The sequence below is a fragment of the Anomaloglossus baeobatrachus genome, chromosome 4 (assembly GCF_048569485.1).
Source record: "Anomaloglossus baeobatrachus isolate aAnoBae1 chromosome 4, aAnoBae1.hap1, whole genome shotgun sequence".
NCBI lineage: Eukaryota > Metazoa > Chordata > Amphibia > Anura > Aromobatidae > Anomaloglossus > Anomaloglossus baeobatrachus.
Window position 1 is genome coordinate 629,166,021 of NC_134356.1, and position 14,121 is coordinate 629,180,141.

At 43.3% G+C, this 14,121-nt stretch overlaps 1 protein-coding gene across 1 annotated transcript in view; it reads left to right on the forward strand.

The window, feature by feature from the left end:
• Nucleotides 1-14,121, forward strand: part of NOTCH3 (notch receptor 3) — a 114,893-nt gene that overhangs the window by 51,320 nt on the left and 49,452 nt on the right. The window contains exons 2-5 of the mRNA XM_075346361.1: nucleotides 625-706; nucleotides 12,548-12,690; nucleotides 12,779-13,114; nucleotides 13,210-13,332. Coding sequence (XP_075202476.1) covers nucleotides 625-706; nucleotides 12,548-12,690; nucleotides 12,779-13,114; nucleotides 13,210-13,332 — 684 coding nt within the window. The remainder of the gene's footprint in view (nucleotides 1-624; nucleotides 707-12,547; nucleotides 12,691-12,778; nucleotides 13,115-13,209; nucleotides 13,333-14,121) is intronic.

Consider the following 14,121-nt stretch of genomic DNA (forward strand, 5'->3'; position numbering starts at 1 on the left):
GTTGTTTTTGCCGTTTTAATACAATGTGTTTTATCAGCAGGAGATCATCATTGTAGAAGTAGGTGCTGCATGCCAGACAGTCAGGCTAATCGGTGTAACCCCGCCTTCACCACTGATTGGCGGTTTGCTTACAAAGTGCTCATAAAGCTCATAAACAGTGGTGTATACAGATCTCCAGCAGAGAAGTTGGAATTCTATTTAACTATACCAAAAAGTCCAGTAAATGATACATTGCAAGAATCAGGCTTCCTGCCCCTACATCATGCTGCTCTCAGATTACATAACAAATCCTTGCTGACACATTCCCTTTAAATGCAGTGATCTTCAGAAAATGGGTGTAAATCCAACATTTGTTTCTCACTAAACATTTTTTTTTTTTTTAATATTTCCATGAAAAAGCTGTAATATAAAACACACATGTATGGGGGTATATAAGCGATTTTTTTTTTTTTTTTTTTTTTTTTTTTTTTTTTTTTTTTTTAAATCAATTATATTTGTGTGTGTGTGTGTGTCACATGTTGGGTTTTTTGTTTTTTGGGTTTTTTTTTTTTTCTTGCATACCTATATTTTAATTTTTTTTTGTTTGTTTTTTCTCTAAATATATTTTATATTGTTATTTTCCAGGTTTCCAGTGCCTTGATATCATCAGACCGTGTCTCAATGGAGCTAAATGTACGATGTATTCTAATGGAGACGCCTCCTGCATGTAAGTAGACTGCTTTTAGAAATGAAAGACTGAAACCGGAATAGTAGGAAACCTTGACCTCTACATGGATAGTAATCAGCCCTCCGGGCGCCTTTTTTACATGGCCCAACATGGCCGAGATTGCAGGTGCTTTATACTGGACCTCAAATTCTGTCCTGTTAAAGTCTTGCTCCAAAGACTTTGCGTGCACCATCAAACATAAATGAGTGGCTGCACCAGGGTTTAAAGTCCCGCGCACATCGGCTTTTCTAAACCAAGATGCCCTCAGGTTTTGTGATTTCAGTGATGAGGTCTTAAGTACATTTTTTAGAATTTTTTCCTATTGATAACTCCCTGGCTTGTTCAAGTCCTTTATATAATACTTATTGCAGTCAATGCGTAAGCGTCGGGCCGCTGCCGTGCACATGGTGGGAGCGTAAGGGCCGCTGCCGTGCTCGTGGGGGGGAGTGTAGGGGCCACTGCCTTGCTCGTGGGGGGAGTGTAGGGGCCGCTGCCTTGCTCGTGGGGGGAGTGTAGGGGGCCGCTGCCGTGCTCGTGGGGGGGGAGTGTAGGGGCCGCTGCCGTGCTCGTGGGGGGAGTGTAGGGGCCGCTGCCGTGCTCGTGGGGGGGAGTGTAGGGGCCGCTGCCGTGCTCGTGGGGGGGAGTGTAGGGGCCGCTGCCGTGCTCGTGGGGGGGAGTGTAGGGGCCGCTGCCGTGCTCGTGGGGGGGGAGTGTAGGGGCCGCTGCCGTGCTCGTGGGGGGGAGTGTAGGGGCCGCTGCCGTGCTCGTGGGGGGGGAGTGTAGGGGCCGCTGCCGTGCTCGTGGGGGGGAGTGTAGGGGCCGCTGCCGTGCTCGTGGGGGGGAGTGTAGGGGCCGCTGCCGTGCTCGTGGGGGGGAGTGTAGGGGCCGCTGCCGTGCTCGTGGGGGGGAGTGTAGGGGCCGCTGCCGTGCTCGTGGGGGGGGAGTGTAGGGGCCGCTGCCGTGCTCGTGGGGGGGAGTGTAGGGGCCGCTGCCGTGCTCGTGGGGGGGAGTGTAGGGGCCGCTGCCGTGCTCGTGGGGGGGAGTGTAGGGGGCCGCTGCCGTGCTCGTGGGGGGGGAGTGTAGGGGCCGCTGCCGTGCTCGTGGGGGGGGAGTGTAGGGGCCGCTACCGTGCTCGTGGGGGGGAGTGTAGGGGCCGCTGCCGTGCTCGTGGGGGGAGTGTAGGGGCCGCTGCCGTGCTCGTGGGGGGAGTGTAGGGGCCGCTGCCGTGCTCGTGGGGGGGAGTGTAGGGGCTGCTGCCGTGCTCGTGGGGGGGGGAGCGCGTCGGGCCGCTGCCGTACTCGTGGGGGGGGAGTGTAGGGGCCGCTGCCGTGCTCGTGGGGGGGAGTGTAGGGGCCGCTGCCGTGCTCGTGGGGGGAGTGTAGGGGCCGCTGCCGTGCTCGTGGGGGGGAGTGTAGGGGCCGCTGTCGTGCTCGTGGGGGGGGGAGCGCGTCGGGCCGCTGCCGTACTCGTGGGGAAGGGGAAGATGCAGCGGGCCACTGCCTTAAGGGGAGGGGGGCGCGTCGGCCCTCTGCCCTGCTCTAATCGTTGAAGGCCCCATTTGAGGTTTTTTTTTTGTTTTGTTTTTTTGGGAGGGGGGAAGCGAGGCTAAAAATAAAACCAAAAAAACAAAAAAAAAACCTGTAGTGCGGGTTCAGGACATGGGCAGACAAGTGATATAAATGGTTCAGAATTAATTTAAGAGTCTCCCTTTTTTAAAAAAAAAAAGGTAATTCTTGCTGTAATCTGCTGATCATCGCTTCAAAGCAGTTTTTGTGTTTAATTATTGCAGCACTGGTGTGGTACCTTAAATCTCATTTCCCTCTCCCAGGTATTATACTCACCTTCCGGTGACTTCCCTTCTATTACCGCCGCTCCGGTCGGTCTCCAGCGGTTTGTGACCTGACGGCAGCTCCAGTGTTTCATGGAGCTGGAGATCACAACTCAATGTAAGTCCTATGGGAGCCTCGGTCTGGCTCTCATAGACTTGGATTGAGCATTTGGGACATAACTTCTGAATTCTGGGCCAATCAGAAGTTAGTCCACAAGATGGTGCCACAAGCCTGGAGAAGTGCCGAAAAAACATGAAAACGCCGAAGGGCGAGTAGACCGGGGGCAGGGGGCTTACATTAAAATGACACCCCAGCACTGAAAAAAAACAACAATGGAGTAGTGCTTTAAGACTTCTCCCAAGTTAACATCTGTGAATGTCCTAATTTAGTATAGTGACTTACATGGTGGGCTGCAGTTATCAAAACTAACAATCAGTAAAAGTGACCTAGTTGCCCATAGCAACCAAAGTAAAAAAAAAAAATATCCGCGCTCTGGTTGCTATTAGCAACGGTCAGTTTTTGCTTCTACATGCTTTGATAAAAGGCCCCAGTATAGTGTTGCTGTAAATGACATATAGCTGTATGTGAAGAGGATGGCGGTATATTATGTGCTCATGATGTGTGTACAGGGGGAGTTGGAAGTATACTGCACATCCATATGAGGAGGATGCTATCAGTATACTGTATAGACATGTTATAGTAGTATATGAGGAGGCTGTTTGTCAGTATACGATATGACCTACACTAGTATATGTGGAGGATACTGGCGACATACTGTGTAACCTTGGTATTTTTAGTATATCAGAAGGCTTCCTGGCGGTATCCTCTGTATACATGGTATAGAGTAGTATATACATGTTATATAGCAGTATTTGAGGATGTTGGTGATATACTGTAATGTATATGAGGGGGATAGTGGCAGTATACTATATACACATGGTATGAAGTAGTATGCGAGGAGGATGACTGGTGATGAGTTACATACGGTACATATTATATAGCATTATATGAGGGCAATGCTGGCAGTGTACTGTGTGTATATATTATATAGTACTATAAAAGTAGGTTTATGGGTATATACTGTATACACATGGTATAAAGTAGTATGTGAGATTGCCTAACGGTAAACTTTATACCACCAGCATCATCCTAATATACTACTTTCATACCATGTATATTCAGTGTACCACCAGCATCCTCCAGCATGCTGCTATATAACATGTATATACCGCGTACAGGCACGCATCTACCTCATGTACTACTATTTGTGTATAAGGTCAGTATCTTTATGTATCACTGTTTACCTTGTATACAAAAAGCACTACCTGCCTGTATATACAATATACTGCTATATAAAATGTATATACATAATACTCAGGCATACTCTTTTTATATACTATTACATACCACATATACAGATTATAGCACTAGCATCCTTTTCATACACTACTTCATTTTTACATTTTGTAAACCTCATATATAAGGAAGATGCTTGTGGTATTCTCTGGATATGTGGTATCTAGTACTATAAGAGGAGGATGTCAGGTATTCTGTATATGTATGTATGTATGTATGTATGTATGTATATATGTATATGTATATATTATATGTATATATTATGTATATATATATATATATATGTGTATATATATATAATACACACACATTATATATATATATATATATATATATATATATATATATATATATATATATATATATATATATATATATATATATATATATATATATATATATATATATATATATATATATATATATATATATTATATATATACATATATATTATATATACATATATATTATATATACATATATATTATATTATATATATATATTATATTATATAATATATACATATATATTATATAATATATATACATATATATTATATAATATATATATATATATATAATATATATACATATATACATATATATGTATATATATATGTATATATGTATATATATTATATATATATATATATGTATATTATATAATAACTCTGCCAATCCCTTCACTGGCTTCCCATCGCCCAACGACTCCAGTTCAAAACATTAACCATGACATACAAAGCCATGCACAACCTGTCTCCTCCCTACATCTGTGACCTAGTCTCCCCGGTACCTACCTGCACGCAACCTTAGATCCTCACAAGATCTCCTTCTCTGCTCCTCTCTTATCTCCTCTTCCCACAATCGTGTACAAGATTTCTCCCGTGCATCCCCCATACTCTGGAACGCTCTACCTCAGCACATCAGACTCTCCACGACCGTGGAAAGCTTCAAGAGGAACCTCAAGACCCACCTCTTCCAACAAGCCTACAACCTACAATAGCCTTCAGCCCAGTAGACCACTGCGCAACCAGCTCTGTCCTCACCTATTGTACCATCACCCATTCCCTGTAGACTGTGAGCCCTCGCGGGCAGGGTCCTCTCTCCTCCTATACCAGTCTGTCTTGTACTGTTAATGATTGTTGTACGTATACCCTCTTTCACTTGTAAAGCGCCATGGAATAAATGGCGCTATAATAATAAATAATAATAATAATAATAATAATAATTATATAATATAATATATATATATAATATAATATATATGTATATATAATATATATGTATATATATAATATAATATATATATATAATATAATATATATATATATATATATATATATTATATAATTATATTATATATATATATATATAATTATATAATATATATATATAATTATATAATATATATATATATATATATATATATATATATATATATATTATATATATATATATTATATTATATATATACATATATATTATATATACATATATATTATATTATATATATATATTATATTATATAATATATACATATATATTATATAATATATATACATATATATTATATAATATATATATATATATATATAATATATATACATATATACATATATATGTATATATATATGTATATATGTATATATGTGTATATATATATATATATATATTATATTATATATGTGTATATATATTATATTATATATGTGTATATATATTATATTATATATGTGTATATATATTATATTATATATGTGTATATATATTATATTATATATGTGTATATATATTATATTATATATGTGTATATATATTATATTATATATGTGTATATATATTATATTGTATATTTATATGTGTATATATATTTATTATATGTGTATATATATTATATTATATATGTGTATATATATTATATTATATATGTGTATATATAATATATATGTGTATATATAATATACATGTGTATATATTATATAATATACATGTATATATATTATATAATATACATGTATATATATTATATAATATACATGTATATATATTATATAATATACATGTATATATATTATATAATATATATGTTATATATATTATATAATATATATATATAATGTGTGTGTGTGTGTATATATGTATATATGTATATATATATATATATATATATATATATATATATATATATATATATATATATATATATATATATAATAGGCTTATATAGCTGTATTTTGATGAAAAGAATGGTATACTGTATTTGTGTGGAATATAGTATAAATGGAGGATGCTGGCGGTGTGCTTTGTATACATGTTGTATAGCTGTATGAGAGGAGGATGCTGGCAGTATGCGCTGTATACATGTTGTATAGCGGTATAAGAGGAGGATGCTGGTGGTGTGCTCTGTATAAATGTTATATAGCGGTATAAGAGGAGGATGCTGGCGGTGTGCTCTGTACACTGAACATGTGCTGTATATAAAATGTGTAGCTGTACAGGTAAATACCGCTGTTTGGTGGATGTCGTGTGTGGCTGACAGTGTGTGTGGCGTAGTAGTGGGCAGGGGACGGTTGGCCCGGTGTCTGGCACAGTTGCCGATTGTTCTCTGTATTCCTGTGGAGAAGTGATGGGTTTCACTCACAGACCGCAGGGCAAACCTCCACAGAAGGAGAAGAACAGGTTGTATTCTCAGGGTGTGTGCACGAGGGGAGGAAAGCTAAGTACCAGGGAGTGCCTGACAGGTGCGCTGAACAATGGCTGGAAGATCCTGTGAAGGTGCTGGGAGCAAGCTGCAGATATACAGATGTGTGGGGATTCAGATGTGCGCAGCCTGTGTGGGATACAGGTGTGCGGGGGCGCAGCCTGTGTGGGATACAGGTGTGCGGGGGCGCAGCCTGTGTGGGATACAGGTGTGCGGGGGCGCAGCCTGTGTGGGATACAGGTGTGCGGGGGCGCAGCTTGTGTGGGATACAGGTGTGCGGGGGCGCAGCCTGTGTGGGATACAGGTGTGCGGGGGCGCAGCCTGTGTGGGATACAGGTGTGCGGGGGCGCAGCCTGTGTGGGATACAGGTGTGCGGGGGCGCAGCCTGTGTGGGATACAGGTGTGCGGGGGCGCAGCTTGTGTGGGATACAGGTGTGCGGGGGCGCAGCCTGTGTGGGATACAGGTGTGCGGGGGCGCAGCCTGTGTGGGATACAGGTGTGCGGGGGCGCAGCCTGTGTGGGATACAGGTGTGCGGGGGCGCAGGTGGGATACAGGTGTGCGGGGGCGCAGTCTGTGTGGGATTCAGGTGTGCGGGGGCGCAGCCTGTGTGGGATTCAGGTGTGCGGGGGCGCAGCCTGTGTGGGATACAGGTGTGCGGGGGCGCAGCCTGTGTGGGATACAGGTGTGCGGGGGCGCAGTCTGTGTGGGATACAGGTGTGCGGGGGCGCAGCCTGTGTGGGATACAGGTGTGCGGGGGCGCAGCCTGTGTGGGATTCAGGTGTGCGGGGGCGCAGCCTGTGTGGGATACAGGTGTGCGGGGGCGCAGCTGTGTGGGATACAGGTGTGCGGGGGCGCAGCTGTGTGGGATACAGGTGTGCGGGGGCGCAGTCTGTGTGGGATACGGGTGTGCGGGGGGCGCAGTCTGTGTGGGATACAGGTGTGCGGGGGCGCAGCCTGTGTGGGATACAGGTGTGCGGGGGCGCAGCCTGTGTGGGATTCAGGTAGTGCGCCACCATAGGAGCGGACTCTGACACCAGCACAATGCTGTAGTTTTGGTGCTCATCTTCATTATCCTATAGGATTTATACATCCATATCATTGCAGTTGAACAATCCATGTAAAGCAAATCTCCTCTGGCTGTAAACCCAAAACTAAAATTGGGGGGCTCTGGGCCCCTGCAGCCGGTGTCCTATTTTTGTGTGAGAACTAGCACAGTGTTCCCTGTATTCAGCGCTGACCTGACAATGGGTTCACCTATGTAATCCAAGAGGAGTTGAGCAATGTCTGGCATGTGCTCTTCACCATTTATTACTATATATTTTTTTTTTTTCTTTTTAAAATGAATCACCCCTTTGGCCTCCAGATCAACCATTTCTAGAACATTAGGTGGCATTTCATTACTCTGGAATTGACCTATTATGGCTCCCTCCGAGAGGGGCGCCCCTGTCTCCCCCCTCTCACCCCGATGAGGGGCGCCCTCCCTCAATTTGGGCCATGAACTTGACTCTGACATGCGGTCTATACAGTTCTCAATGTGTAGGCAACATAATACAGACAGAAGGCACACCTTACTCAGATGTAATACCCTAATGGTCCACCGATGGTAGAGGCGCTATTTCTGGAAGAAAGTAGTCAATTTTTTTTTTTTTCCCATAGCCCTTTCCAGTTTAAAATTTCCTAATGCCGGATGACGCCCTGGATGTAACAAATAGCGGTACTTTTTTTTTTTTTAATTAGAATTTAGTTGTGTTTTTGTTTTACTTTGGCTTTTTTTTTACTTTTTTGCCATTTTTTTTCTTCTTTGCACCAGACCCATTTTTTTTCTTCCTTCTTGCATCTAACCCATTTGTGTTTTTTTTGGTGTTTTTTTTTTTTTCCCTCGCACAATACATGGAAAAGAGCGTGAGAGCGGGACCCATTCATGTCTGTCTATATGTTAAGGAGTTACGTTCCTTTTGTCTGTACGTCTGTTCGCCAAGGACCCTATTGATCTTAAAAACTTGTGTCAATGTTTGCAAATGCTCACGCACAAATCTTACAATTTTAAAGACCCGTATGAGACTGTGTGGAAAAAAAAAAAGAAAAAAGACAACCTATCGTGGGAAACGGAGCACCGAGCAAAGCTTGCTAAACTGGTCTGGTTAGTAGCTAAGGGGTGCGGAGAGCGTGGGGCGGAGAGCTGTACGCATGCCAGCGCACATAAAACCCATCTTATATGCCAGACTAATCAGGGCACCCAGGCCTATAATGCCACTCGGGCCTCTTCCTACACAATGACGCACCCTCTTCCCCCTTCTTTTGGCCTTTTAGGACTGTATTAGCTTTTTCTTAGAAGTTTTTGGGTTCCTATTATAGTTGGTCATGTTTCCGCAGCCCACGCTGAGCTGTAATGATGCCATGCTTGGCCCAAGGCACTGACATAAGCGTCTCGAGGCAGCTGGAACAACTTACCGTATGAATTTTTTTAGTTTTTTGGGGGTTTTTTTCCCCTCCCTTTCCGGATGTGTGTAGTCTCCTGGAAAAAGGGAAGAGCAGAGAATGGGATGGAACTAAAATATTTATCCCCCTCTTGTAGAATTATGTTCCAGCTGTCTCACGAAGGGGGGCGCGCAGGGGGACCGTGGGAAATTGGGACAGAGCTACAACATCTGGCTTTCATCTGGATTACTATATCCACCTGTCCTTGCCAGTTTGGAGCCGCGTATTTTCCGATTTCGCCATTGCCCGTTAAACTCATTGCCACCCCTTAAAAAACATATTTCGGTTGTTCCAGGGTTGCAGTGGATTCTGGGAGCTCTTTGTCATTTTTTGAGGTTTTGGCAGAAGCTTTTTTGGCATTCTTCTACCAAGTTTCTCTAGTTTTAAATTAGAAGTCTGCTCCCTTATTAGAGCGCTGCAGCACATTCTTTGGGTCTTATGTCGTTTTCACCCATTAACTTGTTGTTGCCCCTTTCTTGATTGTTGTTTTCAGCCATCAAGTTGTTGCCCTTTTTTATTTTGTCATTTTCACCCATGAACTTGTTGTTGCCCTTTTTTATTTTGTCGTTTTCACCCATGAACTTGTTGTTGCCCTTTTTTGTCGTTTTCACCCATTAACTTGTTGTTGCCCTTTTTCTGGTTTTTATTTTTGTTGTAGTTTTTACAAATTAGGCTAGGTTCACACTTCCGTTGTTTTGCATCAGTCACAAGCCGTCGCCTTGAGGAATTACGGTATCCTGCAAAATATTTTGCAGGAATCCAGTTTTTCCCCATAGACTTCTATTAGTGACGGATTGCGACTGATGATGCTGCGTCGCGTCCGCTGCGTCGTGGTCAGTCGTTTTTTTAACTGACCGCCGGGCGGGAGCAAAGCAGCCTGTAACATTTTTTTGAGCAGCGCAATCCGTAGGATTTTGCTGCGTATGCGCTTTCTGGCTCCATGCACCCGTAACCAGGATACATATCGGGTAACCAAGCAATGCGCTTTGGTTAGTTACCCGATATTTACACTGGTTACCTTTGCAAGGAGCCAGCGCTAAGCGGTGTACGCTGGTATCCAAGATAAATATCGGGTAACCAAGCAAAAAGTGCTTTGCTTTTAGTTACCCGATATTTACCCTGGATACGTGTGCAAGGAGGCGACACTTCCCCACTCGGCTCCACCCCCTCCCGCACTCTGCATGTGTACACACACACACACACACTCACTTGTCCCCAGCCCTGCAGTCCCGTGGCACAGACGTCCTCAGCGCAACGGCCTCGCTCTGCTCCGCCCCCTCATGCTCCACCCCTCGCGCTCCACCCCTCGCACACAACGGAGTCCGACAATGATTTCTGTTCTTTGTCATCCGTTGTACAACGCATCAGTCACATGCGTCAAGCAATGCATGTGACTGTTGCAAAACAACGGAAACGTAAACCTAGGCCTTAACTTGTTGCCTCTTTTTTCATTTTCTGGCGTTTTCACCCATTAACTTTTTATTGCCCCTGTTTGATTTTTTTTTTTTTTTTTGTCGTTTTCTCCCATTAATTTGTTATTGCCCTTTTTTGATTTTGTGGCGTTTTCACTCATGTAGTTGCTGTTACTCTTTCTTGATTGTTTGCAGCCATTAAGTTGTTGCCCTTTTTTTTTTTTTTTATTTTCTGTCATTTTCACCCTTTAACTGGCACTTTTTTTGATTTTCTGTCGCGTTCACTCACTAACTTGTTGTTGCCAGTTTTTGCTACTTAAAAATACTATCTGTCTTTCTTTTAATTCCATAAATCAACAGTACACATGAAAATTAGCAACTTTGTAATGTATATATGAGAGAAATCTGCCTCTTTCTCCTCTTGGATTGAGCGTTCACTCTTAATTTTTGGCTAAAATCCGTACTCAATGCAGACCGATTTTTTTCCCATTACTGAGACAGAAGATGACAGTTGGTGCTTATAAAATTCAATGGAGAGGAGAAGCTAGAGGCCAGCACATGCAGGTTCTCCATAGAACTTTGAGCACCAACTGCCAATTCCTATCTAAGTAATGGGGAAAGTCTGTATTCAGTAAAGAAACAATTTTACTTGAGAATGACTGATCAGTCCAGGAGGAGAAAGAAGCTTAATTTCTCTAAGGTATATTACAGAGTTTTTCACATTTACTATTGATTTATGGGGAAAAAAAACATGGTCAGGTTATTGTTGAAGGTATTGTCCGCTGCCTAGCCAGTTCAGTCCTCCCATGGAAAATAACCTGTATTTCTCTCCTTCCAGGCCGGCACTGGTCGAAGCTGGGTGTCCCGATGCATTGTTGTCACATGTTACCACTGCAGACAAATCAGTAGTCACTAATTGGCTGCTTTTCATTAGTATTGAGTAGACGTCTACTTTGACAAAATAGTAAAGTCTGCATCGGACAGCGGCTTCTCAATTTCTGCCTTTGTCGTGTGAGGAAGCAATTCACCGGGAGACCCAGAGCCAACACCGCTGGAACGGAAGCAGTCCAGGAGCATGTGTATGACTGGTTGGGGTTGATGGTGATGGTTGGGGTTGATGGTGGGATTAGAGGTGCTGGTTGATGGTGGGATTGGAGGTGCCGGTTGATGGTGGGATTGGAGGTGCCGGTTGATGGTGGGATTGGAGGTGCCGGTTGATGGTGGGATTGGAGGTGCCGGTTGATGGTGGGATTGGAGGTGCCGGTTGATGGTGGGATTGGAGGTGCCGGTTGATGGTGGGATTGGAGGTGCCGGTTGATGGTGGGATTGGAGGTGCTGGTGGGATTGGAGGTGGTGGAGGTGGTGTGGTTTTTTTGTTGTTTTTTTTGTCTTAAGGTCTGGTTTGGACTTTACAATTGTAACACTTGAAAAAAATAAATTAATTAAAAAAAATCTTTCCTCCTGTATATTATACCCTGAGAATCTGCCAAGCCTCTTCCTAACCTGGAAAGGGTTACAGTACACGGATCCCAGCTGTTTCATGTCTGGTTCTCCATTCCCCCTCCCTCCCTTCGTCTCCTTCTTTCCTGTTTACTTAAATCTGTCTTTTTTCACACTTTTGTCATTTTGTGCATTTTATGAATTTTTCCCGCTGTTGTTTTTTGTTTTTTTTTTGGAGGGGGGTTTCAGCTTTTTTTGTTTCTAACTTTTTCCCATGTATTTCCCTATTTGTTCACTTTGTTTGTTCGCTAAAGAATAGAAAATCCTACTAGAAACCTTTTACCCGGTTACAATCCGTGTTCTCTTGGTCGTTGATCTCGGCCTTTTTCGTGTTTTTCAGACATAGAGCTAACCTTTTTAGGTGGTTTGTGTGTTTTTTGGGAAAAGGGCATCTTTAAAGCCAGCTATGCCCCGCAGTAAAGGGAACTGTTGTACAGAATTAACCACTTGCCGGCAATTCGGCTGAAGCCTTAGGATTTTCTTTAAGTAGACGTAGCTTATCGATTGGACATCTGTGCCAAGTCTACATTTTAAAGGTTAACTTTTTATACTTTTTTATTTCTAGATGCACAACTGGTTGGATCGGGGATCAGTGCCAATTTAAAGATCCATGCGTGCCAACTCCTTGTCTTAATGGTGGCGCCTGCCAGAATTCCATCAAAGGTGGTACTGTACAGTATGAATGTAGCTGTCCCAAGGGTTTCAGAGGTGAATGTCTTATACCTGGGGGGTTTCTGGTTGGGAACTCATCTGTTCATTCATCCATCGTTAATATTTTTTTTTTTTCTCCTCACAGGACAAGATTGCTCTCTTATTGACGCCTGCGCTTCCAACCCATGTGAGAACGGGGCGCGTTGTACCAACTGGAACGGGCGTTATAACTGTACCTGCCCCCCAGGATACCAGGGTCGAAGCTGCCGAGTGGACATTGACGAATGCCGGACTCCTGGTCTTTGTCAGAACGGAGGCCAATGTATTAACAACGCCGGTTCATTCCGCTGCCGGTGCCCCAGCAGCTTTACCGGCCAGTTATGTGACGTGCCCTACGTTCCGTGTTCTCCTTCACAATGCCAAAACGGAGGCACCTGCCGGCCTACCGGGGACCTCACGTACCAGTGCGTCTGCCTGCCAGGTAGGAAGGTCGTTGTAAACCCCATGCTCCTGGCCGGCCAGTCATTGAACTTTGACCAATGTTAGGTTTAATTATTCCCGTTCTCCGGCCTACAGGGTTTGAAGGACCAAACTGCGAGATAAATGTTGATGACTGCCCCGACCACAGGTGTATGAATGGTGGCACGTGCGTGGATGGCGTCAACACCTATAACTGCCAGTGCCCTCCAGAGTGGACAGGTGAGCATCCGGATGGGTTCTCTTCCACACCATCCTTGGTCATCCAAGCAGAAAGTTAGCCAAAAATTATTAGTAATAATACAAATAATAGTAAAATAACTATTGGAATAAAATATATATTTATTTGTAGAGCAACATTGATTCCATGGTCTGTACATGAGAAGGGGCTACATACAAAACTCAGTGATTAAACTAACAATGACTGACTGGTACAGAGGATTAATAAAATAAGAAAATATTAAAAATAGACTAAAAGAAAAAAAAATTGTAAAAAAAAAGTTGTCATTTAGCTGTCCAGGTGTACACAATACCTTTTTAGAAAGGGCAAAAACTCCCTAAAATGTTCAGCTGGGATGCCAGAAATGTCCATAAGTACTGCGGTTTTATTGGGTTTTCTTGGACCAGGAAGATCAGGATGGACGAAGCTAAAGCTTTCTTCCAAAATAGGACTTAAATAAGGGTAACCAATATGGCATAGTGGGAGGGAGAACTCATGCTTTACATTTCTAAATGAGGTTTCCAATAATTACCGTATTTTTTGTTTTATAAGACTCACCGGATTATAAGACTCGCCCAATATTTAGAGGGAAAAAAAGGTCCGTCTTCTACTTCGGTGGTGTCTTACCAGAGGGGGTCGACCGGTGATGGAGTAGGGTCACAGGAGGCAGGGGCGGTGCTGGAGTGGGGCGATGCTGCAGGCGCTGCGCTGGGGGCTGTGCTGGCTGTGTGTAGCAGGGCGATGCGGCGACTATCATTGATGCTCTGTCAATGGTGCTGGCTTCAAAGAAA